At 43.7% G+C, this 27,830-nt stretch overlaps 1 protein-coding gene across 2 annotated transcripts in view; it reads left to right on the top strand.

Moving 5' to 3' along the window:
* The first annotated feature begins 3,400 nt into the window (after positions 1–3,400).
* Positions 3,401–27,830, top strand: part of UBTD2 (ubiquitin domain containing 2) — an 85,872-nt gene continuing 61,442 nt past the window's right edge. Inside the window, exon 1 of one of the 2 annotated variants that reach the window (XM_061616892.1) lies at positions 3,401–3,806. In XM_061616892.1, the coding sequence (XP_061472876.1) occupies positions 3,737–3,806 (70 nt within the window). In that variant the 5' untranslated portion in view covers positions 3,401–3,736. Of the gene's footprint in view, positions 3,807–3,863; positions 4,180–27,830 lie in introns of those variants that run through there. The other variant, XM_061616893.1, reaches the window with a different exon arrangement.

The following is a 27,830-nucleotide window of genomic DNA, read 5'->3' on the forward strand; positions in this document are numbered from 1 at the left end:
ACAGTATCTCAGAATGCTCCCCTGGTGCGTTCACTATAGCTGCCCAATTTCCCTGCTTTTTAAAGTTGAATAGAAATATATGTGGGCTATAGGTATGTTCTTAAACCACAAGGGTTTTTTTGCCTATTAGTGAATTTCCCTGCTTTTTAATCCGGGAGGTAAGAAATGGGATCCTGTCCAAGCTTGGATTGATCATTTGCATGTTTATTGAGTTCAGTGGGATTTACTCCCCTGCAATCATGCTTAAGATAGGTGAAACTGACCACAGGGGATGGGGAGGGGAGGAGGAGGGAGGGTAGGAAACACAGAGAGGAGGACTGGGATGGGAACAGGCAGGAGGGGGAGGGGAGGACAGGTTTGACCATTTGCATGTTTATTGAATTCAGTGTGAATTACTCCCGTGCAATCATGCTTAGGATAGGTAAAACTGACTGGGGGGGAGGGGGAGGGCTAGAGTGGGCAGGGGAGGAGGAAGAAGGAAGAGGGGAGGAGAGGAGAGGAGGAAGGGAGAGGAGAGGGGAAGGGGGGGAAAGCAGGTCTGATCATTTGCATGCTTATTTTCAATGGGATTTACTCCTATGCAATCATGGTTGGGATAGGAAAAGTTAACCATGGGGGGGAGGGGGGGAGGGGGAAGGAGCGTATTGGAGGGGAGCAAAGGAAGGGGGAGGGGAGGGCAGGTTTGCTCATTTCAATGCTTATAGAGTTCAATGGTATTTACTTCCGTGCAATCATGCTTAAGATAGGTAAAACTGACCATGGGGAGGAGGAAGGGGAGGGGAAGAAGGGGGAAGGGGAAGGAGGGGATTGGAAGGGGAGGGGGAGGGGGGCAAAGGAAGGGTAAGGGAAGGGGCAAGAGGGAGGGGATAGGAGGAAGGAGAAGGGAGGGTGGGTTTGATCATTTGCATATTTTTTGAGTTCAATGAGATTTATTTCTGAGCAATCATGTTTGAAAATAGAAATGGACTGCCTTCAAGTTGATCCCAACTTATGGCGACCCGATGAATAGGGTTTTCATGGTAAACAGTATTCAGAGGTGGTTTACCATTGCCTTCCTCTGAGTCTGAGTCTGAGAGGCAGTGACTGGCCTAAGGTCACCCAGTGAGCTTCATGGCTGTGTGGGGATTTGAACCCTGATCTCCCAAGTCGTAGTCCAACACTGACCTGGGGGAGGGGAGGGGGAGGGGAGGAGATTGGGTGGGTGGGCACTGGGCAGAAGGGAAACCCCTTTCCTTTCCAAAAGGTAAACATTGTGAACAGTATCATTGCTTTTCAGCGTTTTCCCCATCTTTTTATTCTACAGCAGACACATGTAGCCTCCCACCCAAATTTAAACCAAAGCTGTCCCTGGCCACATCAACACCAGGCCTTTATTTCACTTTGGGGGTGGAAAAAGGTTGATGTCATTCAATATAACAAGCGGTTGGAGGGAGGTGCCCAGAATGACAAAACAAAAAGATAAAAAAATCACAATTTTATTCTGTCTGTGCAATTAAAATATGTAAAAAGCCCAACGCATTTTGGCTAGATTTGATCAGCCGAAATGCATTGGGCTTTTTACATATTTTAATTGCACAAATGGAATAAAATTGTGACTTTTTATCTTTTTGTTTTGTCATTCTGGGCACCTCCCTCCAGCCGCTTGCTTTATTTCACTTTGGACAGTCATGGCTTCTGTGAAAGAATCCTGGGAAGTGTAGTTAGTGAAGGGTGCTGAGAGTTGCTAGGAGATGCCCTGTTCCCCTCACAGATCTTCAATCAGAGTGGCTGACTGTTAAACCACTCTGGCCACTGGAGCTCTCTCAGTGGAAAAGGAGTCTCCTCTCAGCACCCTTCACAAACTACACTTCCCAGGATTCTCTGAGGGAAGCCATGACTGTCTCAAGTGAAATCAAAGTCTAGTATGGGTGTGGGCCCCTGATTAGGCAAGCCCAGCAGCTGTGAGTCTGGCTTTTAGCACTCTGACAGTTGGTTCTTACTGAGCATGCCCGACGTTATCATAGGGTTCCAGCCAGAATTTCTTAAATTAATTAAAAATCAGCCAGGCATTTTTTAAACCTTCAAACTGAAGAAGATGAAGGTCAGAGTATGGGGCAAGGTCAGTATTAGTGTTACAGGTACGCTGTGAACATGGCTGATTTTTAATGAATTTCAACAGATTATAAGAACTCTGTCAGAAAAACATCCAAAAGGACTCTTTCTCTCATTTTAGACTTTGAACTCTCTATTCTCTCTGACTGTTTTGTGTATCGCCATGAAAATTGAGAGAGTTGTTAAGCAAGTGTTTCTGAGTTCAGGACTATAAGTTTTATAAGGTTTTGTTTTGAAATGAGATTCTGGGAAGCATCAGAATGGCATGGATGGTATTTTCAATTTAACATTGCAGAATGTGAAAAATCCAAGCTGGCTATAGTATACAGCCACTCTTGTGGCTGTGTAATTTTTGTCCATTTAGGAGGGAGGCAGCCAACCAACTTCCACTAATGTATTTTGAAGAACATCCCAATGAATAAATTAATCAAGTCCATCCCCCATGTCAGTCTGGATATAGTGCTTAGTCTGAAAAATGGAGGCAGAGCTCGAAGCCTCATTGTAGCACCTGACCTGACAGTACTCTGTTCCAGCGCTCTTCAGCCTTGGGTCCCCAGATGCTGTTGGACTACAGTTCCCACCATGCCCCAACCACCTTAGCCAATGGTCAGGGTTGCAGTCCAACAACATCTGGGGACCCAAGGTTGAAGAAATCTGCTCTATTCTAACCTAGCTGTATGAGGACTACACACTCTCTCCATCCACCCAGTAGGTTCACCGTGGACAGGAGGCAGAGAGAGTAACAGCTAATGCATGCCATGGACATATGAGCCTTCATATTAAAGGTAAGTTCCAGACCAAACCCTGGCTAAAATTTATCCCTGCTTGTGGGGGAAGAGGAAAGGAGAGAGAGAAAGAGGATAAAGGTGAGTGTTTACTCAGGTTATGGAGCTGGGGTGTGCTTCCAGAACTTTCCTCTCTCTACGATGGTGGTAACTGAGGCAATGTGGCTATGGAGGGTGACCCCAGGATTTCCCCAGTGATGTCGCTGCAAGAGCGATCGGGATTTGACTATTCAGCACCAGCTACTAACTCTCTTGGGTCCCCCTCCCCCTCTGTCGTTCTCATGAAAAGAAAGGAGCCAAGCTAGTGTGAGCGTGATTGGAAAGTTCGGTTCCTGCCGGTCTCCGGCTTTGATGAGGCGGGAAAGGCTGACGGATGCAGACCCTGGTCTACCCAGTGGGGGGATTGTGTGGGCCATTGGCATTGCTTGGATGCTACTCACCACGAGCAATTTGCTCCGGGAAGTGGCAGCGCTTTTTCCTCGGTGCTGAAAAGAAAGGGGCGGTCCTTCCCGGGAGGCAGAGGCGGCATGGATAGAGAGCCGGGGAAAAGCCCCCCCAAACCTCCCTGTGCCATCGCCTCAAGAACTCCTTCTGTGGCCCGGGCGCTCCCGCGGTGGTAGCGGGTCTGATTGGTTTGACAGAGGCCGCGGCGCCTGCAGGCTCTCCTCGCCGGTGGCGGGGCGGGCGCACGAGCGAGGGAGGCGGGAGCTGAGGCGGGGCCGGGGCGAGCGCAACCAGCAGGAGGGGGCGGCGGTGCTGCTCCGGAGCCAGCGCGCCTGCCCGACCGGCCGCGAGAACGACAGAGACGGAGGAGCTCGGAGGAGAGGAGGCGGGTCTCCGGGCCGGGACGGCCGGGCCCCATGGGCGGGTGTGTGGGCTCCCACCATGACTCCTCGGGCAGCCTCAATGAGAATTCGGACGGTACCGGAGGTGAGGGCGGCGGCGCGAAGAGGCTGGGCACGGCTCCACTCGGCCGAGGCGGGGAAGGGAAGTTAGGAGAGGCAGCTGCTCCTCCACAAGGAGGAGGGAAACCGGGAGGGGCCCACATCCTCCTCCTGCTCCTCTTTCGACATCCTTCCTTCCTCACAGGCTAACCCTCTCCCCAGAGGGTGTGCTTCTCTTCCCCCTTACTGGAGGTCCTTCTTTCAACTTTCCTCAACTGAAAGGGTTGCCGGGCGGTCGCCTAGGGATTTTCCGGGGGGCGGGGAGCCCTGGCTGTGACTGAGGTTTACGGCCCTGACCTGGAGGGGGCAGCATGAATGAGGAGGCGGAAGATTCCCTTCTTTCACATACACACGCCCAGGTATGGGGAAGGGAATTGTACTCTCTTTTATGTCTTCCACTTACCAGTGTTCATCACCCACGCTTGACCCACCCACACCTTGAGCAAAGAAACTTAATAGTCCCCTTTCGCTTCTAAATAGCTTTAAGTGCGTTGAGCTTTTGGTTACTGTTTTTGAAAGTGATGTTCGTTGTTTTTAATTTTATGGTGGGCCCATAAATTTGAGTCTTTCTTGATAAGTGCAAATGTAGGATATAAATTCTCTTGATGAATAAATTATTTGGGCCGCCAGTCCTCCCACCCCCACCCGGTGGTTTCTTGGCTTTGCTTATATTAATGTGATGGTAGATTTGTAGATTGAGAGAAACCAATCTATGGTAAATATGGCTTTGCTTGAAAGTTCCTTGCCCTCTGGTCCTTTAGGACAACTTAGCAGAGAAACTTGTATTGTGCTAGAGGATAGAACTCTTACTGAAAATAATTCTTTGCCTTAGATTATCTGAACTCAAAAGTTGTAGACTGATACAATTAATATCTATCTGTTTTTCAACTTTTGCTTAGATTTATATGATGATCAAACTAATGATGGTGGCTTTCCCCCTGAGATAGTTCTCCTCTGTCACCTGAAGATCACTTACTTGCCGCTTCAGGGTTATGTCCCCAATTCTTTTCCACAAATGATGATACATTCCTCTCCTCTCCCCCAGTTTAAATAACTTGAAATACTGTCTACCAGAACTTCTTGACTACATATCTCTTTAAAAGGACAAATGATGTGGAATACTAAATTTGCATTCTCTGTTCTTTATTTAACAAATGGGTACTTCAGTCACCATTATTGCTATCTCTGTGGCATATTATTATTTACAGATTTGCTTTAAAATCTTAGGACTTGAATTGTGTTAGATGCATCTTCAAGTGGCATGGTGTTATGGTTCATAAACCTACTTTGTAAAACAGTTGATAATGGTAATGTCCGTAGATAATGGCATTGTCCGTATGGGATAAATTTCTGCATTGTCGAGAGTTGTGTGGCTTTTAGTCATAGAATTTCCATTAGAGAGAGGAAATTGGATTTCACTACCTACATCCTGAGTAACTAGTAAAATTTGAAAGGACCTACTTAATAGCTTATCAAAACCAAGGTCAATGGGGTATAATGTAAAATTAACTATGTTTAAATAAAATAAAGTGGAAGCTGTGTTATGGTTGAAATCATGAGTTGAGCCGAGATAATGCTGTGACTATGTAATGTCACCCATTGTTAAGAAACTACCACACTGGCTAGGTATTATGAGGCAATGCAAGGTCATAGAAGAAACAGTTGGAAACTATGAATTTCCTTGCTTTTATATGCTACCCTTGTGATCTAGTGGATTTAATGAAGTATAAGCAAGACAGAATTTTCAACAGAGAGGGTATGATATATCCGTATAAATAGAAGTGTATAAGGTGGATGATTTCAATAGAATTGTGAAAGCTTCTTGTCCCAGATTTACTTATTAAGGTATTCTGCATATCTTCCATGCACATTGTACATCAATGTGTATTCTGGGGCAAATAGCCTACTATGCGTGGGACACCAGCTGGATTTTCTAGGGTGCCCATCTGTGCAAATCATACACTAGAGTGCAAGCTTCAGGCTCCAAAGATAAATTCACTTAAAAAGCAATTTCATTGAAATGAGATTTAGTATGATTCCACTTTAATGATATGGTTTCCAGGCCTGATTCTTAAATGGATGAAAGTTTCTGCAATGTGTATGTGTACATACATACACAGTAACCTGTGTAAGTTTTTCTTCTCTTAAAATAAAAGCAGATATGATTGAGCCATTCTGCTCAAAATAACTTTAATGTACTATAACTACGAATCAGGATGTCAAAGTATACCTTTCTCTTATACTCAAAAAGTAGAACCTTTCTAAATATATGATTGTGATAAATATGCAATCCGACTAATAGTCTCTCAAGGTAAATTGTGTCTTGAAGTTTCAAGTGAATTTCTGAGAACCCTAGAGCACAAGTTTTGGAATAGTCTTACTTAGTTTGAGACTGGGTTGGCTAGCCCACTAAGTCACTCCTGTCTCTAATTTCACTCACAGTGCTAGGTCACAGAGTATCAGTTTACATACCCCTGCAAATTCTTATGACGAGAACTTGAGCAGTAGGAAAACATTTTAGAGGTAAAGCACAAACCAGAAGCAGATATAGCCTATGAAATTGCACAGAGCCCTGAGGTAATGAGAAGTTCTTAGCATTCATAAGTCAGCACTGATTAATGAAGTTCCTGTAATAATCCCTTTCTCTCTTATTACCGCCATCTAATACACAATATACTGTAGACTCTGAAAGACATTAAAATTAGCTGGATGTTGTAATCCATATGTTATGTACATGGATGTGCATATGATATAAAATGTCAGAGTATATTTTTATCAGCCACTTTGGTGTAATTTTGTTCTCCCTTTGCAGTTTTCCACAATAGACGTTAATGCCATTAGGCTTTTTATGGTGGTATGAGGACCTTGTGGTCGTCCAACTGGACTCCAGAACTCCAACTCCCATTAGCTTAATCCAGCATGGCCAGTGATGATGGGAGTTGTATTCCAGCCACAGATTCCCCACTTCTGTTTTATGGGGAGGACACTTGTCCAGTACAAATGAGAGATGGTAGTGGGGCTCATATTTGTTTTTTTGGGTGGCTGTTCCCCCCTTCCATTCATGAATCGCTTCCTGGGAAACATATTTAGTTGCAAGGGGTTTTCCATCTCACTTGGGCTACGTGTGGAGCAGCTTTGCAAGTCTGCAGGTAGCTGTTTTGTTAGCAAGAAGTCTGCGATATTCATAGGCATGAAATTTACATCCCATCCCAATGAAGCTTCTTCCATTTCTGTTGATTATATATGTGAGTGAATTGAATATTGTCTGTCAGATCACTAGGTAGAAACTCTATAACCACTGTGATTTTTTTGAAATTCTTTCAGGTTTACTGTACCATTTAGACCAACCTCTTGTGTAATAGTAGTTTAGATTATTTTATTTGTGAACCTAATTCAGCATAAATTCAGCTTAGTCCAGCGTTGCTGAAATAGATTAATTGTCTCTGCTGAAGTAGGCAGCCATAGGCTTTAGAGCTGAATTTTTCCCACTGGAAATTTTGTTGACAAACCCTTTATTATTGTTCAGACCCTTTAGGAATTGTAAATGTTTGTTTTGTTCACAATTCAGCAAGGCTTTCTGTTACTTGTACAGAATATAGAGAAGAGATCCAGCTTCTTGAAATGTGGGCCTTGTAAATCATTACAGATTAAAGCCTTTGGTGTGCAGCTGTCTGCTGCTGTTGTTTTTGACACATGCCTTGCTGTTCATGGTACAAAGCTCTCCAATGATTCCATTTCATTGCTTTGTTGTCATCCTGTCTTCTGAAGTATCCTGAGATGACCAATAACTGCTAATAAGAAATAGAAGCACATAATGTTAAAATAACTATTATACATGTAAAGTCTTCACTGCAGTGCCTAATACTACGTTGTACCTACAATAAAAATATTGCCAGGTTTACAGCTATAATAAAAATATTGCCAGGCCAAATATAGCGCTTGGACTGTACTTCAGCTAACTGTCCAGAAGAAAATCCTTGCATAAATTCAGAGCAGAAATAGGCAACTTATTCATACTACTGACCATGTTTGAAATGTATCATGAGTTGGAAAGGTATGCTTGCATAAACATGATTTTACTTTCCTATCTTTTCTCTCTCACTGTTAGATATGTGATTGTCTTGCCGGTGTCTGTTCTTGGATGTCTATTCATTTTATGAATATCTGAAAGTCAAGATAGATAAAATTGAGGTCATGATTCCGCTCCAAGACTTTTCCCCAAATTGACTATTTGGTTGTTCGTTCTTCCCTACAAGCTCATCCTGATGTTTTTTATTCATGCAAGAAAGAAAGCAAAATTAGTCCTGTTTAAAAAGTGTTGCTCTGAGTACTATACTGTATATTCTGTGTCGGTGTGTACGTGTATATGTATATATATATAATCAGTTGTATATGTATGCCTCAACATATACAACTTCTGTAATATCATTTATAGGATTTTGAGGGTGAAACTAGAATTCATATAAACATTTGGGAGTTTTGAATGTTTTTAATGACCAGTTTTAACTCTTTGTTTCCAAGTGTTCTTGCTATCAAAGGAAGAAGCCAAATTATTTGTTTAACAAAAGTCCTATAGTTCTTCTAAAGGTCAACAAGCCAGGATCAAAGAACTACACCATTTGTGAGGTGCTTCTGAGCCCCTTCTAGTAAGAATTTGGGATTATGGGGTTCTTTTGCCCCTTCCCCCTGCAACTGGAGTAGGTAGGAGAAGGGATTGCCACAGCACCATAGCAGCAGTTATAATGAAGAACTTTGCCTCCTGTCTACCTCTACTGTGCTGTATTCTATTCACCTCCATCTGCAGTAATAATTGGCCCTCTCCCATTCCCAGTAAGTATCTTGAGCCATTTCATATTGGGGCCCACCCCTGAAATAATGGATTTAAGGAAATCATGATGAGATTATATGGGATAAACTAGTCTTCCAATGTGGGGGATTGACAGATTTTTTTCTTCTTAATGGAGAAGAGCTTCAAAACAGATGCCCTTTTTGCCATTTTGTTAGTAGAGAACTGGTTCTACAAACTTTACAAGCACTAATTCCCTTTTCTAGTGTGGACTAGTAAGATTGTGGGGAGGGGAGAGATCAGTGCAGTACCAGCACATTGTTAGATATGCACTATAAGTGTGAGAAATATGTTAGGTTATGTTACAGTTTATTTTTATGCCACCTTTTGCCCAAAAAGGCCCTCAAGCCACCTCACAAAAAATAAACACAAATACAAATTACACATCAGAAAAGAACAATACAGTTTACAAAAATTTAAATATAAAATATTAAAATTGTTAAAAAAACCGGAGTAGGCAACTTTTTTTCAATTTAGGGCCACCTTTCCTCTGTGGTAATCTGTTTGGGCTCCTGGCAGTGGGAACCAGACATGGCCAGGGACATCTCTTTTTCTTTTCCTTAGAAGGACTGCCAAAAAGGTGGTCAGGAGCGAACCTGAAAAATGCCACTTCTTTATAAGTACGTAGTACCTATAGTGTCTGGGCTAACCTTTGTTAATAAATATGTTAAATGTACTTTGCAAACCTTTCAAGATTTTAAGAATCTGAATTAAGAGCTGAACCAATTGGAAGCTTTATAGGCAAACTCCCTAAACTTGAATCCAGCTTGGAAGATTGTAATGAGCAAGATTACACATGGAGTAATGAAAGTACTCATGGAGTAATGAATGACAGTCCTACTTCCATGGGGTTTCAACACAGGGCTAAGGAGATCGTTACATCAGCACAAGCATTTTTGATTACCTGATGGAACAATCTCCCTTCTCCCCACCCCACCCCACCCCTGTTTTGGGAGTTCTCCTGACCCTCTGGAGCTGATGTGCATATAGCATGTATGCACGTGTAGTGCACTAAGCTAAGCGGAGAAGAGCCGGAGATCACTGCTCCATTGTCTGAATGGATGCTGCTTCAATTGCAGTAGAAATGTCTTAACTAAATATGTTTCAACTGGAAAATGCCTAAATAACTTCACTTCTCATCTGTTTCCATTTACAATTAGCATTGCTCATCTTTTGAATGGTCTTCTACATGTATGTCTTGGAACAGTAATTGTGCATTATTTTTTGTAATAAAAACTTTCCACAGTTTAACATTACATGCCAGTGTTACTTTAACTACTGGGTGCTAATTGCGCGATAACATGTTATTTCTATCAAACTGTTCTCTACATGCACTAGTATGTATTCTTTCAGTAAATGCAGACCGTGCATTTATACTATTAACAGGAAGATTAAAACTTACTATTTCTCTGCATTTTACAGACTCAACCTCAGTGAGTTTCCAGTGATTCCCATCCATTCTGTGTTCACTTTCTCTTTAGAACAAGAGATGTAAGCTGGCTTTAAAGCTGTAGTGGGGGCTTTCCAGTGCTGAAAGCAGCAAAGTCTTCCATTAATTGTTAAACAGATATAATGATCACATGGTGTTTTAAAATTATTGTATAAGTAATGCCATTGTTTACAACTGTTCTGTTCATGAACTAAATTTTTAAAAGCAATAACATACACTTTACATTAGAGTGTGGGGGGTATCAAAGAAGGGCCATAGCTTACTGGTAAGCATCTGTTTTTATGGAAAAGTTTCCAGGGCAGTCTCCAGGGAGGGCTGGGAATGTGCCTTGTCTGAAGATATGGAAGAACCTCTGCCAATTAGTGTAGACAATAGTGAACAAGAAGGACCAATGGTCTGGATTAATATAAAGCAGCTTCCTATATTCCCAATAAAAATATTCTTGCCTTGGAACTGGGAAACTCTCTGCCATCAGCCAGGGGCCATTAGAAGGTTGCTCCCAGAAAGAACATGGCAAGGGGGAGACCAACCTGGCCCCATCCATTGGCCAGAAAAACAGCAGCTGCAGGCAGGGCTGTGGAGTTGGTACGTCAAACCTTCAACTCCGACTCCTCTATTTTTCTACTGGCCGACTCTGACTCCACTCAAAATTGCTTCCAACTCCACAGCCCTGGAAAGGGCTGTAAATGCCTTTTTAAATGGGAAGCTCTCATAGGAGCATTTTTATCGCTGCCTGAATATGCGCTGATCTTGGCATCACAGCATTTGTCTTCATCTGGGTCCTGTGTCATACACTGACACACAAAATGTTTTCCATCGTGAGTTATGGTGAAATGCTCAACTACAGCTGACTTCATGGGAAGCTTCTTTGACATTTTGAATTTATATTTGTCAATCAAAATTTATTTTGAAGCTGGAGTCGGAGTCGGTACATTTCTACCGACTCTGACTCCACCCAAAATTGCTTCCGACTCCACAGCCCTGGCTACAGGGAGCTTTATTCCAACAACCCTGCCAGAACCCCCGTTCCGCGCCTGGGACTTACCGGGCGAAGGGACGTGTTTTGCGGCCGCAGCCGAGCCACCATCTTGGTGAGGGTGCGCGCATGCAGCGCGCTGGCGCGCTGACGTAGCATGCAGCGTGGGGGTGGGGCGGCAGACGGCCATTTAAGGCTGTACCGCCAGCCGCCCACCCTCACTGCAAATTTTTGGCGGCATTTTTGAAACGGTCGGGAGGCCCTCCTGCATCGGCAGAGCGTCGCGGCTCAGATCGCCCGCCGATGCACGCGGCTTCTCCAGGCCTACAGGCCAGGCCTTGGTTGCAGCGGGGCCGGCGGCGAGGAGCGGTCGGCGCGGCTCGATCGCTGAGCGGCGCGGCTGGGGCCTTGGTTGCAGCGGGGCCGGCGGCGAGGAGCGGTTGGCGCGGCTCGATCGCTGAGCGGCGCGGCTGGGGTGCGGCAAAGACCCCCTGGCTCCGGGCTGGGGCAGTGGTGAGCCCTAGGCCTCGGGAGGCCCTCCAGCTGCGGAAGAGCAGACTGCAGGAGCAGACCCGGCGGGGCAGCGGAGACAGCCCTAGGCCATCCTAGCTGCGGAGGTGCGGCCTGCAGGAGGCATCGGCAGGTCCGGTGGGGCCGTGGAGGGAGCCCTAGGCCAGTGGCGGAGGTGTGGCGGCAGCGGCCATCCAGCGGCCATCCAGCGGCAGAGAGAGCCCTAGGCCTCGGGAGGCCCTCCAGTGCAGCAAAGCTGCACGGCGGTGGCAGCACGGCCTAGCGGCAGCGGCGGAAATCAGGCAAGGCGGCCTTGTGGCCGCGTTCTTTTCTCTTTAATTACTATCCAGGGGACCTGCGTTCTTTTCTCTTTAATTACTATCCAGGGGACCCCTGTGGGAAGGTTCTCGGCCCTTCACCCACCCATAGCAAGGGAGTGGTTCCCAGACCCATCTTGCACACCACCCCATTGGTCGCTTAGCAGCCCAGGGGCCAGGATTGTGAGGGTGCTGGGTCCCCCTTAGGTATCCCAGGCTGACCACCTCTCATTGCTGCAGAAGGCATCGTCCCTCTTGCTTCTGCAACGGGCATAGACCTTGGGGGGGTCATTAGTGAGAATAGACCCGGCTACACGCTAGCTCAGGATACCACCCAAAAAAGGTCAAGGGGGGCCAAAAAGGAAGGGAAGGGCCCCCAGGACAGAGGGTAGACGCCTACCCCCTGCTGTGGAGGATGGGGGACAGGGGGCAGGCATACCATGGACCACTATACTGGCTAGGTTAGAAGCCCTGGAGAGGGGCCCTGCCCAGCCGGCAACTGGGAGAACAAAGGAACCACCCCCCAAGCGGCCCAGGGAGAAAGGGCAGCGTCCAGTTGGCGGGGCTAACGCTGCGGCTATTACTTCTATCTTAGCGCAACTGGACGCGCTGGAGCCAGGGCTTAGTGGGGCCGCAGCAAGAGCGCCCGGAGCAGAAGCAGGAACAGCATTGTCTTCACATGCAGCCCCAGGACCACAGCCCATGCATGGGCCTTCAGCGGACAACATAGGGGGTGAGTCTCCCTGGGCAGCACAACAACAGGGGCAGCCCCAGTGGGGCTGGCCCCCGTGGCGGTTTCCATACTGGCCCTTTTCCCCACCAGCTGAAACCGAGCGGTATGGGCAAGCGGGGATCACCATGGGGGTGGGGCATGGCACACCACAACAGCTGCCTCCCCTAGGGGTGGCCTGTGAGCAGGTCTGGCAGTCCACTGCCGGAACAGGGATGGGAGTGGGGGCTCAGCCCTCCTGGTCGGTACCCCCCCAGCAGAGGACACTGACCCTCTGGGCTCAGTGAGGGAAGGGGCTATACCTTTTGGGGAGACATCAGCCCCACTGGGCTTTCACCTGCTGCCCGCTACAAAAGAAAAAATTTGGAAGGGGGAGTACATTGACTTATTCTCACTTCTGTACAGGGAACCAGTGAGGAGGGAGAAGGATAAGGGTGAAGAGGCAGAACCTGACAAGCCCAAGAGGCGGCGCATTGAACGCACTTGGGCTAATTGGTTGCCTGCATTTCTGACATACATGGGGGTGGTGATGCAGAAGCAGCCACAGAGGGGCCCTATTCTGATTAAATACCTCGATATCGTATATCGGGGCTACTCCGAGTTCCAGGGGGCAGCATGGCTCGCCTATGACGAAGCGTTTCGTTTGAGGGCGGCCTTTGATACCTCCCTCCCCTGGGACAAAAAGGGAGCAGGCCTGTGGCTACAGTTTATGTCACACTCCAGCTAGGTGACACCTTTAGGCACCTTTGGGGGAGATTGGCGGTCCGGGGGCCTGCAGCTCTGGGCTATACGGCCCGGGGAAGCAGAACACGGGCCGCTTTTTGGGCCAATGTGCCTCATCCGCTCGGAGTTTCACGGCTCCGGGGGGCAGTGATGCAGGTTGGACCCCCTACACATCTTCAGGGTGTGGCCGGAGCTGGGCCTGGCACAGGGCAGCTCCAGGCTCTGGCAAGGTTTGGTTGCCCTATAGCTGCAAGCAGGCTTCGCCTGGATCAGCTGAATTCCCCCGCACTGGATTGTCCCTCTGCAGGTTTATTGGTTATAATTGACTCTGTTTTTAATAAAGTGGCCCATGATTTAACCCAATGAACGGTGTCTGTGTTTATTTCGGCAATAGGCCGCAACCCCCATTCCGCGCCCGGGACGTACCGGGCAAAGGGACGTGTTTTGCAGCCGCAGCCGAGCCGCCATCTTGGTGAGGGTGCGCGCACGCAGCACGCTGGCGCGCTGACGTAGCACGCAGCGTGGGGGCGGGGCGGCAGACGGCCATTTAAGGCTGTACCGCCAGCCGCCCACCCTCACTGCAAATTTTTGGCGGCACCCGCCCGACCCTCCCTTGGCTGCAATGTGATTAATTTGGTCGCTACGGGGCCGACTAGGAATTTTTGGCCTGCCTGCCTCGCTTTGCTGGCGGGTTTCTTTTGTCTACTCCGCACTGTGGTTGTAGAGGAGGGTCAAGGGTTAGCACGGGTGCCTGTGAGGGCTAATAGGCTAATTGGTCCATTTTGGCTGAATAGTTTAATGGTCACTGGTCAAGGAAGCGCGGGGGAAAGGTTAAAAGGGGAGGGGCAGCTAGGTGACACCTTTAGGCACCTTTGGGGGAGATTGGCGGTCCGGGGGCCTGCAGCTCTGGGCTATACGGCCCGGGGAAGCAGAACACGGGCCGCTTTTGGGGCCAATGTGCCTCATCCGCTCGGAGTTCCACAGCTCCGGGGGGCGGTGATGCGGGTTGGACCCCCTACACATCTTCAGGGTGTGGCCAGAGCTGGGCCTGGCACAGGGCAGCCCCAGGCTCTGGCAAGGTTTGGTTGCCCTATAGCTGCAAGCAGACTTCGCCTGGATCAGCTGAATTGCCCCGCACTGGATTGTCCCTCTGCAGGTTCATTGGTTATAATTGACTCTGTTTTTAATAAAGTGGCCCATGATTTAACCCAATAAACGGTGTCTGTGTTTATTTTGGCAATAGGCCGCAAAAACCATTCTGCTCCAACTGCTAGTTGCTGTGAGACTGCAGAGCTGAAGGGAGGAATACTCTGGCCACATCTGTTGGCTGGGGGACTAAGGGTTGCTCAGTTGTGTGTCTGTGTGTATTAATACAATTGTAAGTTATCCTGAGCATCATTTGGTTCAAAGATTGAATATAAATCTAATAAATAAAATAATAAATATCTCAGGCAAATTACTGTAGCATTGACAGAGCAATTCTGTGTATGTTTACTCAGAAGTAAATCATACTGTATTCATTGACACTTATTTCCAGGTAGGTGTGCGTTAGTTTGCAGTTAGAGAATTACTGTAGGTTTTCCAAAAATAATTTGAAAGTGTTGGTGGCTCAAGATTTGTGCTGGTGTTCTAGTAAAGGGAGTACAGTAGGGGCCCCCTTACCAGCGCTTTGCTTTCCAGCATTCCGCTAATGCGGTGGCTTTCAATTCCCCACTTTAAAGCCAGTTTTGCGCTTTTGCAGCATTTTGCGGCATTTTCACTCAACGCACTCATTCTCAATGGGTTCCTCTTTACGGCGATTTCCGCTTTACGGCGGCAGTCCGGAACGGAACCTGCCGTATAAGAGGGGCCCACCTGTAGTAGCAGACCTCCTATACAAAAGTAAACATTTCAAGAATTGATTGCATATGTACAGAGAAGAAACAATATGGGTGGTATTCAGTATAGTGCTGAGTTGAACATTCTATCAGTGAAAGGATGTTTCCTTGCACAACAGAACATTCTCCCTCTCTCCTCCCCCATATGCCCCCTAAATCTGTTTTGATGGTTCCTCAACTCTCTCGAGCAGATTTGAGAGCAACATGGGGGAAGGAGAAGGGAGAAATCCCCTTGTACTACTTGAAGTTGTTCCACAAGCAAAAGGATTTAGTTGAATACGGCTTTATGGTGCTAAATAAATAAAAATATGCCCTTTGAAATTGGATGGATGGGTAGTTTGGAAATGTTTTCTAAGAAATAAGGTTAAATATTTTGTTTTAACTAACTGTAGACAGTTAAGAATTCTTCTTATTTCTTTGAGCCCAGTGTTCCTATAGAAGTTTGTTTTGGGGGGGAAACCCAAATAAATTGGTACTTAACAGCAGAGGGTAACTGGCCAAGCAGAAGCATTGTTGAGAGGTATTTGTGATCCTTTTTAAAAAAAAAAAAATCTAATCTTAATTGGTCAGCTATATGGAAATAAAAGTATATTTTATTATGGGCTTCTTACAAACAAGAAGTGAAATACTGTGTGGCAGGGCTGTGGAGTCGGTATGCCAAACCTTCGACTCCGACTCCTCTATTTTTCTACTGTCCGACTCCAACTCCTCTATTTTTCTACTGTTCAACTCCACCCAAAATTGCTTCTTGTCAATCAAAATTTATTTGGAAGTCGGAGTCAGTACATTTCTTCTGACTCTGACTCCACCCAAAATTGCTCCCGACTCCGACTCCAACTCCACCCAAAATTGCTCCCGACTCTGACTCCGACTGCACGACTCCGACTCCACAGCCCTGCTATGTGGCAGTGGCTAGGCTTCCACTCTTGTGTCATGTTTTTGTGTGTGTGTTTAGGAAGCATGTTGGCTAAGGATGCTTATGGCAAAAGTATCAAAGGTGAACAACAAAGAAATGTTTGGAAGGTACATGAAGAAAGGCCAAAGGAAATGAGAATATTCAGCTTGAGGGAGAATGAGAGCAGGAAGCAGAGGCATGATTACAGTTTTCAAATATTTATAAGAGGGAGAATAAAGAAGAAAATTTAACTTTGCAGCAGGTTTTTAATTGGGTTCTTCATTTTAAAAAATTAATGTGGTATAGTTTTTATTGTTTTTCATTTTAATGTTTTTGCTTTATGAGCCCCCCAGAGAACTCTTGTAGGGCAACTGATAAATGTAATAAATAAACAAAATTCTCGATTGGGCATTAGGAATTACTTCCAAGTTGTTGGAATGACCATACCTACACAGTTTGTGAGTCAAGTCAAACAAGTGATCTGTTGTCAATTAGCCAAGTAGATTGGTTGCCTATCATGGACCCAGCAGCCACAATACATGAGTGGTCTGTAGTTGTCACAAGATATGTAGACCTGACTCAGACAATGGAATACGTTGCCCATGAAAGTTGGAAGATTGCCTGGAGAAGCATATGTTGCATTTTTGGCACATATCTAAGAAGATCTCTGCTGGAGTTTGTGAGGCTTCCTTCCCTGGCTCTCCCTGTCAGGCTCCTACCTGCTCGTGGTTACTGCCTGTCTCTAGGCACCACCAGGGACTCCACCAGTCCGGACCGTCCTCTCTTATGGTTTCTCTCCCCGCTCTAGCACAGATCTCAACAGATCCCCCTGCTAGGCAGCACCACCAGTCACGTCCTATAACCAGTATTCCCAGAGACTCTGGCTGAGTCTCCCTCAATCTGGTTACCTCTGTGACTGAGTGCTTAAGCTGTCCCCAATCCCTTTGATTTACTCAGACTGCTTATAATTCTGGTTTGCTCTGAATACTTGTGGTGTTATTCTTCCCTTCCCCGCTGCCACCATATTATCCTTCAGCCTTGGTATTTACCTCACCCTCCCTTCTGGTCTGTGAAACCCCAGCCAAGGATCAGGCCTTTGGTAAACCAAATTAAGTATTTATTAAATAACACAGATAACAAGCTAACAAGATTTCTTCATAAGGCACATAAGCATATGGTTTTACTCAATACTAATCCGAACTCCACCCCCCTCCTTCTCCACGCTCTCCTGACAAACCACTCTCTCAAACCCACCAAACAACCCACTCTTTCTCTTCTCCCCCCAGATTCCACTCTCACTCTTCCTTTTATACGTTCAGCCATTTTAAACACTCAGCCAATCATCTAGCATTCTACTGCCCATTCACTCCCCCTCCTCTTTCACTCCACTTACCATGTATCTTCTAAACAACCAACACTTACCATATATACATTAATATAGGAACATCACAGAGTTCATGGCTTTCAACTCTGCTTTTGTGATTAAACCAAAGTTTGGCTTTAGTATGACACAAATTAAGTTTTTGCTTGCACACACTTGAATGCTCATTTTATATCTTATTTTTTATGCATCTACTTCATTTTTCTGTTGCAAAAGCTCTAGCTTTAAAGGACTTAATAATATTCTTCACACAAAAAGGTAACACAGTCTGAAAAGCTACCAGGATAGATATGAATTATGGTCAACATATAGGATCTGAGTTTATAAAGAAATGTTAATCATGACATCATGGCACTTTCAAACATGGCAGTTTTTTTCATTCAGATGGTTCAACATACTGTTGGTTAAGACTTCACATTAAGACCACCTATCTTGAGACTTTAAACCACAGGTAAACTTTGTTCTAGAAATGTGTCATGTCATTTGTTTCAGCCAGATTACAGTCCTGTAAATTAGTACATAGAGATATTTACTAGCCCGCTAACCTACATGAATTCAAAAAGGGAAATAAGCATTGTAAGTCTTAAACATCCTGGTCACATGGAGGCTGTAAGTGGCCAGGAAAGTGGTATTTACAAGCATCTATGATTTGCATTAATTGTACTTGTTTGCAGAGAGAGATTCAGAGTGATTGACTACCCATCAATAGCAAACAAACATTTCAGTTAAATTCTCCTTTTAAATTTGGTTGTATTAGATTTACAGATATCTAGTGACTGAATCCAGTTAAGTGAAAACACTCAAAAGGTTTGAGTTTTGTGTGTGTTAAATTGATGTAATGGGTCTCCAGCTTGCAAACCATATGCAAACCATTTTGCACATCTAATGGGTACTAAAACCTAAACTGCCAAGGCCAACATTTCCTAAAGCCTAGATTGTGATTCCACTTGGATTGAATGGAAAGGTTGCAGGTGCATGACTTGTAAGATTAAAAAGGTTTGTCATTCCATAAAGTTCAGGAAACCCCAACTTTGCATACCAGCAGCCTTCATATTTACCCCACATTTTTAGTGAAAAGTTACTTAGTAATCCAAACCATAATGTAAGCTGATGTGACAGAATAAAATGTCCTTGGAGGTTTTTTTAGTAATAGCTAACATTCACAGTATTCTTAAGTTACAGAACCTAATGGTTTGATTTCACTCAACTATAACTGCAGACTTGCTCCTTAAATTAATTTCAGCCACGAGCTACCATATATGTAGAATGGGGCCACCACAGAGAAATTGTGATGATTCTCTGCAGCTAATTATAAATTGTGAGCAAGCCTTCTATTTTGTTCTAGGTAGATAAACAGTACCTAGAACAAAATAGAAGGCTTGCTCACAATTTATGAATCAAATTGATTATATAATTGGTAGCAGAAGATGGAGAAGTTCCATACTTTCTGCAAAAACAAGACCAGGAGCAGACTGTGGTTCAGATCATGAACTGGTCGTACCAAAAATCAGAGTAAAGCTAAAGAAGAACAACAAAGCCATCATAATGCCAAAATACAATTTAAATAACATCCCAGAAGAATATAAAGATCAAATAAGGAACAGATTTGAGTCTTTAAACTTAGTTGACAGAGAGCCAAAAGAACTATGGAGTGAAGTCAGAGACATTATCAGGGAAGAATGCAAAAAGACAATATCTCTAGTTAAAAAGAGAGAAAGATCTCAATGGATGACTGACAAACTCTTAAAATGGTTAAAGAAAGAAGGAAAGCAAAAGCAAAAGGAGAAAGAAACACCCAATGCATTAAATGTAAATGCAATGATACAGTGACTAGTACGTAGGGACAAAGAGAACTATTACAATAGTTACAGTATAGAAATAGAAGAGGACAACAAAAAGGGAAGAACAAGAGACCCTATTCCAAAAGATTAGAGAAATGAAAGGGAAATTTAAACCAAGAGTAGGGATGTTGAATAATCAACGGGAACACACTGATTGACCGAGATGAAATAAAAGGAAGATGGAAGCAATACACTGAAGAACTCTATAAAAGAGATGCAAGGATGACAGATTCATTCACGAAGGAACCGTATGAAGAACCAGAAATTTCAGAATGTGAGGTAAAACCTGCTCTTAAAATACTTGGAAGAAACAAATCACCAGGTACAGATGCATACCAATAGAGTTGCTACAAGCCGCTGAGACTGGAACTGCCCAAATTTTGACAAATTTGTCAACCAATATGGAAAACTAAACAATGGCCCACAGACTAGAAGTGTTCGATATATATCCCAATTCCAAAGCCAGGGGATCCCAGGGAATGCAGTAATTATCGAACTATTGCCTTAATATCCAATGCAAGTAAAGTAATGCTCAAAATTCTACAACAAAGGCTCTTACTATATATGGAGTGAGAAATGCCAGACTTCCAAGCTGGATTTAGAAAGGGAAGAGGCACCAGAGATCATATCGCAGACATACGTTGGATAATGGAATGGACCAAGTAATTTCAGAAGAAAATCACCCTGTGCTTTATAGATTACAGCAAAGCCTTTGACTGTGTAGATCATGAAAAACTATGGATTGTTTTAAAAGAAATGGGGGTGCCACAACATCTGATTGTCATGATGCGCAACCTATACTCTGGACAAGAAGCTACTGTAAGGACTGAATATGGAGAAACTGATTGGTTCCCCATTGGAAAGGCTGTGAGACTGGTTTATTTTATCACCCTAGTTGTTTAATCTGTATGCAGAACATATCATATGGAAAGCGGGATTGGACCAACATAAAGGAGGTGTGAAAATTGGAGGGAGAAATATCAATAAAGATACACAGACGATACCATACTACTAGCAGAAACCAGTAATGATTTGAAACGAATGCTGTTGAAAGTTAAAGAGGAAAGCACAAAAGCAGGACTACAGCTGAACGTCAAAAAGTCTAAAGTAATAACAACAGAAGATTTATGTAACTTCAAAATTGACAATGAGGACATTGAACTTGTCAAGGATTATCAATACCTTGCCACAGTCATTAACCAAAATGGAGACGATAGTCAAGAAATTAGAAGAAGGCTAGGACTGGGGAGAGCAGCTATGACAGAACTAGAAAAGGTCCTCAAATGCAAAGATGCAAAACACCAAAGTGAGGATCATTGAGACCATGGTATTCCCAATCTCTATGTATGGATGTGAAAGTTGGATAGTGAAAAAAGTGGATAAGAGAAAAATCAACTCATTTGAAATGTGGTGTTGGAGGAGAGCTTTGCGCATACCATGGACTGCAAAAAATTGGGTGTTAGAACAAATTAAACCAGTTAATAGGTTTTTTGTATTATTTTGTAACTAAATACATGTTAATGCAAAATGGAAATAAATATAAATTTTTTAAAAAGAACAAATTAAACCAGAATTGTCACTAGAAGCTAAAATGATGAAACTGAGGTTATCATACTTTGGACACATCATGAGAACACATGATTCACTAGAAAAGACAAGACAATGCTGGGAAAAACAGAAGGGAGTAGAAAAAAAGGAAGACCAAACGAGATGGATTGATTCCATAAAGGAAGCCGCGGACCTGAACTTACAAGATCTGAACAGGGTGGTTCATGACAGATGCTCTTGGAGGTCATTGATTCATAGGGTCGCCATAAGTCGTAATTGACTTGAAGGCACATCACAACAACAAAGAGAAACAGTAAACTAAGTAGTGATTACAGCCACTTTTCGTAAATGCCTAAACTTTAAAGTTGCCAGTGTTAATAAAAGCAAGTTTAACTGGAATGTTAAGTAGTTGTCCTTCCATGACAGTATTATGCAAATGCACACTGCATTATTATTTTAATGCATTGTCATGAAGTTTGTGGAGTGACCAGGAAATGTGGTTGTCTTTCTCCATTTTTTCTAGCATGTATCATGAGATAGCTAGAATGGAGTGAATTGTGTCACCTGCAGGCCCTTGGTATTGATATGTCCTATGAAGGGTCCTACCACAGTCCTCTTTGCCCCTTTTTGTTAACCTCGGATATCATGCAGCTGGGCAGGACCACCAAATGTTTGATAATACCTAGTTATCTGGAATAAAAATGCCAATAACTACAGTGAGTATGTTTGCACAATTGAATACCTCCTCGACCGGCTCAATGGAATGGGAATTGGGAGCCCCATGTTATGGTGGTTCCAGTCCTACTTACAGGTCCAAGTCCAGACAGTAGCATTTGGAGATTGTTTTTTGGCCCCCTGGTGGCTGGGCTATGAGATGCTGCAGGTACCACCTTATCTCCAATTCTATTTAATATCTATGTGAAGCCACTGAGAGCAGTCATTAGCAGTTTGAGGGCAAGGTATAATTAGTATGCTGATGACACTCAGCTTTATTTCTCCATAATATCAGAATCAGGAGAGGCTGTGTGGGCCTTGGACCAGTGCCTGACACGAGGGTGGAATGGGTGAAAGAAAATAGGCAGAGCTTGAATCCTGGAAAAATTGAGGCATTATGGGTGAGTGGTTCCTGTGTCTGAGAAATTAGTCAATTGCCTGCCCTGGATGGAGTTGCACTCCCCCTGAAGGAGCAGGTTCACAGTCTCAGGGGGCTTCTGGATCCAGCTCTGTCACTATAGGCCCAGGTAGTATCAGTGCTTTTTATCAGCTGTAACTGGTGAGACAACTATGGCCATTCCTGGACTGGGATTGCTGAACCACAGTAGTTCAGACATTGGTGACTTCAAGACTGGATTACTGTAACACACTCTGTGTGAGGCTTTCCTTGCACTTGACCCGGAAACTCCAATTAGTGCAGAATGCTACAACCAGATTGCTGATGGGAGTGAGACCCTGTCAGCATATAATACCTCTGCTCAGAGATGTGCACTGGTTGCCGGGCCAAGTTCAAGGTATAACTACTAGTATTTAAAGCCATTACCAACTTGGCACCAGTTACTTGCGAGACTGTCTTACCCCGTATGTGCCCACTCAAGCACTTTGCTCTACGAAACAGGCACTATTACAGGTACCACATAATACTCATTCTGCACTTGTAAGAAGTTATTTCTTTTCTGTGGCAGCACCAACTCTGGAACTCCCTACCTTTCGACACCATGCAGGCACCTTTGCTATATTCTTTTTGGCACCTGCATAAAACTTTTTTGTTTAGTCAAACTTATCCAGACATAATAGATTTTTATCTGTTTTAATCTTTTAGTAGCTTTAATTGTTTTTAACTGTCTTACTCATAATTTTAATATTTTGTACACCGCGTAGGGGTCGTTACATTCAAGTGGTATATAAATTTTGTTAAATAAATAAAATACCACTGGATTTTGATTCTGGATTTAACATGCACACATCCCATTCTGCCTGAGCAATGGTATCTGATACTTGTCACCATTTCAGTTGGAATTTTTTTATTTTCAACAGTCTTTCCGACAAAGGTTGGTGATCTATACAGATTAAGTTTGTGTACAAGCTAGGTATTGCATTTTATATGTTTTTGTTAGCTGCCTTGGTTTTGTTTCTAATCTTTTACAGGAAAAGCAGAATGTATACCTAACAAACAGGGATCCCTCAGTATTCTGAATAATTTAGTAGGATAGCTATTCAGGCTCTTGCAATACAGGAAATTCTGAAGGTGGCAAAATCATTAATTATTTCCTGTGGGATGATTTATTTATTTATTTCTACTACTGGATTCACTGGTGTTTGGTGGCCTATTAAATTTGCCACATGGACTGCCAGCTGTCAGTGACATGCAGACATATGGTGAGATTAACGTAGTTATATATCTGCAATCTGACGTTTCTGATTGATTTTTTAGATGTTCTAAATTTCTCCTTGATGAATTTCACAGGCAGGCAGAATGTGGTTTCAGTCACCAAATGGCATTTATAGGCAACTATCAAAGGTGGTGTAGTAGTTAAGGTGTTGGACTACGACCTGGGAGACCAGGGTTCAAACCCGCACATAGCCATGAAGCTCACTGGGTGACCTTGGGCCAGTCATTGCCTCCCAGCCTCACGGAAAACGCTGTAAGTCAGAATCGACCTGAAGGCAGTACATTTACATTTATCTAAGGTGCAAGTAGCCATCTGAATTTCTAGGCATTCTCTTAAAGTACTGACTTCAAAACATTTTCTTCTTGCTTAGCTGTGACAGTTAAATTTTATTACTGAGTTACTTCTGCTGAAGTGATATTGTGATGTCAGAGTTGTTTCAAATTACATGTATGTTGAATTATCTCTGGTTTTCTGTGAAATTACAAAATCTTGCTGGTGGTTTTGTCAATTACATTAACCTGAAGATGGCCTTTTAAGAGTGTGAATGTCAGTACACAGAAGTCTTTCTGGCATTCAATTTAGTAGAGACGATAAACTGCCTGCTACACAAAAATGAATATAACAAATTCAAGACAATTCTTTGGAGAAGAACAGCAAAGTTTTTAGAAGCACATTTTACCTTTGTGGAGAACATAACATTTTTTAAATATTAGTACTTCTGTGTTCTTAGCACAGAGATATGAAAGCATCAGAAGCACATCCCAAGCATTTCTGTTTCAAAATACTTTCTTTCCTCACCCAGAGTGATGACAGGTGCCCCTAGAAATCAATGGAGAAATCCAAGATTGTACTGTATCTGTAAGCAAGTGCCCACTGAGTTAAAAGATCCAAAAGGTAGCAGCACCCTGCTCTTTCTAACTTGCGTCTTACTTAATGTGGATAAAAATAATTTTTTTAACTGTTTTAATACTGAACTTGCATATCAATGTAGGGCAAGTCTTCTGTATTCAGTGGAGGTCCGAGTGGCCAATTGAAGCAGACTGGCATTTGCAGTAATTTGAGGAATGTCTTTGTGGAAACTTCAGCTTCACCTCTGATCTGCAGTATTAAGTGATCTCTGTTGCAGGGCTGTTGTAAACTACTTTCTCTCAGACGTTCCCCCTCACCTGCAGTGTGGGGATGATAGCACTAAAGAGTTGTTGTAAGCTAGGTGTGGGAAACCTTTGGCCCTCCAGATGTTGCTGAACTACAACTCCCATTAACACCAGCAGGCATGGCCAATACTGAAAAACTTCTTTTAAAAAACACAGCATACATTTGTTTGTCCAAAATAAGACCTGAGTTAGAGTTCAAATTCCTCTATTGTGCAGCTACTATTGTTTGGTGTAGACATGCTGTCAACCAATTACAGCCATGCTAAACTTTTTGAATTCTTCATTTAAATTTAATGGGAGAAGTTTAAAAGTGACTACTCAATGCAAACCAGGAAATGGCTTATCTAGGCAATGAGATCTCATTGATATTTTCTAATCTATGTGGTTCTCCAATTATTGGATTTGTTTTACATTATGGATTTCTTGTAGCTTAAAATGTGGAATGGAAAGTAGGTTATCAAATATACATGAGGAAAACATGAAAGATGGGAGATGGTCTTGCCAGAGGTTAAAACATTGGCATCTTTTGTAGATCATATGGAACTGTTCCATGGTATCTTAATATGCCCCAGTGCTCTTTTTATTATCTCTTGGATCTACTGTTATTAACACTTCAATGTGTATGTAATAGCAGCGAGAACTAAAGCTAACTTGTAAGACGGGGAAATGTTTTCTTATTTACATTGTAATTAGATGCCCATTTTAGCTAATAGTTAGGTATTTGTCCTTTTCGCAAGTCTGTCTCACACATAGATCAAGCACATGGAAGCAGAGTATGACCAGCTATACCCCTGATATTTGTGTGCTCTCTGGGACATGTGTAGTCCTTTTCAAAAGGTCTCCTTCACACTTAATCTAATATGGAGGTGGGGGAACTGTGCCAGTTGGCCCCACCCCGACACGACATGTGCCAAACTTGTAAACTGTCAGATGTTCAGTGTCGTGTGTTAGTCTTCCCAGTGTTACAGTTGTACATGTATAGGTTCCCCTTTTCAGCTTGATGTGGAGGTGGTGCTGGTGCTGGCAGGGCTAGCAGGTGTGTCCTTCCTCCCTCACCCATGTGTTTATTGTACACATGGAGATCTTCTAATAAAGGCTACTGACAAACTGGAAGTTGAGAGTAATATTCAGGGAGTTTTGTGTGTACACTTTTTGTTATTGTATTTTGAATTGTGAATCTGCTGTTGCAGTTACCTAGTAGATACAACCATATGCAAGGCAAGTAATTGTGTGACAAGATGGCTGGTTAAATGCTGACATCTTTCCTCCAAGATGGTGTGATACGTATTTACATAAAGCTGTGTCCTGGCTGTTGCCTTTCAGTTTATCTTCTAACAAATGAATGCAGGCTACTTGATGCCAGGTTTCATTCTTGGAGAATTGAAAGAACTGCCCTAATGCACTGGGTTAAAAGTAGATACTGGTGTGGGTGGCCTTATGACAGTAGATATAAAACACAAACCTGAGACGAGAGAATCATAATTATGATGCTGGGCCAGACCAATGATCTATTTATTTTAAATTGTGCCTTCTGACAGTGACTAGCCAGATAGCATTGGGACTGCTAACTTGCATGATGCGCATTTTGGGAGGAAGGGCGGGATATAAATTTAATAAAAATAAATAAATAAATTTCTCTGAGTATTTGCAGATTTGGGGCACAGTTGAGCAGAATTATCAGGACATGGAGACAGTGTGATGTAGTGGTTAGAGTATTGGGCTAGGACTGTGGAGAGCAGGTTAAAATCCTCACTCTGCTACAAAGTTCACTGGGTGACTTTAGGATGTCACTCCTCTCAGCCTTAGGTTTGTTGTGAGAATAAAAATGGGGACACTTTGTATGCCACCTTGAGCTCCTTAGAGGAAAGACAAGATGTACATTCAGTATAATATATAAAAATATGTCACCATGTATTTTGGCAAGCCACTAACTACTTAGGGTGTGTGTGTGTGTGTGTGTTATATGGAAATGGACTGCCTTCAAGTCGATTCTGACTTATAGTGACCCTATGAATAGGGTTTTCATGGTAAGCGGTATTCAGAGGTGGTTTTACCATTGCCTTCCTCTGAGGCTGAGAGGCAGTGACTGGCCCAAGGTCACTCAGTGAACTTCATGGCTGTGTACAATACTGACAAAACATGATCTGATTATTCTTTTGGCAATCTCTTGTGATAGCTGTCAAATGCATAGTTTATCAGTTCTCATTGTGTGTAGATTATCTTCCTAGTGGCCAGTTTACTCAGGATTCTTAGTCTTATTTCCACATGCAAAATTCCAAGTGCGGGCTATGAAGAGGTAGGTCTTCATTCATTGGCAACTCAGTTTTATCCTGTTCAAAAATGTATATACCCTTACACAGAGTACCACAGAGGAAGACAATATTGAAGATAAAATTTAAAAGAAGAAAAATTGAGTCTGTTGTTCAACTCAGGAATATTATCATAGAATCATAGAATAGTAGAGTCAGAAGGGGCCTATAAGGCCATCGAGCCCAACCCCCTGATCAATGCAGGAATCCAAATCAAATCATTCCCGACAGATGGCTGTCCAGCTGCCTCTTGAATGCCTCTAGTGTTGGAGAGCCCACTACCTCTCTAGGTAAATGGTTCCATTGTCGTATGGCTCTAACAGTTAGGAAGTTTTTCCTGATGTCCAGTCAAAATCTGGTTTCCTGCAACTTGAGCCCATTATTCCGTGTCCTGCACTCTGGGACGATCGAGAAGAGATCCCGGCCCTCCTCTATGTGACAACCTTTCATGTACTTGAAGAGTGCTATCATATCTCCCCTCAGTCTTCTCCAGGCTAAACATGCCCAGTTCTTTCAGTCTCTCCTCATAGAGCTTTGTTTCCAGTCCCCTGATCATCTTTGTTGCCCTCCTCTGAACCTGTTCCAGTTTGTCTGCATCCTTCTTGAAGTGCAGAGACCAGAACTGGACGCAGTACTCAAGATGAGGCCTAACCAGTGCTGAATAGAGGGGAACTAGTACTTTGTGCGATTTGGGAACTATACTACTGTTAATGCATCCTAATATAGCATTTGCCTTTTTTGCAACCACATCACACTGTTGACTCATATTCAGCTTGTGATCAATGACAATTCCAAGATCCTTCTCACATGTCGTACTGCTGAGCCAAGTATCCCTCATCTTATAACTGTGCATTTGGTTTCTTTTTCCTAAGTGTAGAACTTTGCATTTATCCCTGTTGAATTTCATTCTGTTGTTTTCAACCCAATGCTCCAGCCTATCAAGGTCCCTTTGAATTTTTTTTGTCTTCCACAGTATTAGCTATGCCCCCCAACTTTGTATCATGTGCAAATTTGATAAGCCTGCTTTGTACGACCTCATCGAAATCGTTAATAAAAATGTTGAAGA

The sequence above is a fragment of the Rhineura floridana genome, chromosome 3 (assembly GCF_030035675.1).
Source record: "Rhineura floridana isolate rRhiFlo1 chromosome 3, rRhiFlo1.hap2, whole genome shotgun sequence".
Classification (NCBI taxonomy): Eukaryota; Metazoa; Chordata; class Lepidosauria; order Squamata; family Rhineuridae; genus Rhineura; species Rhineura floridana.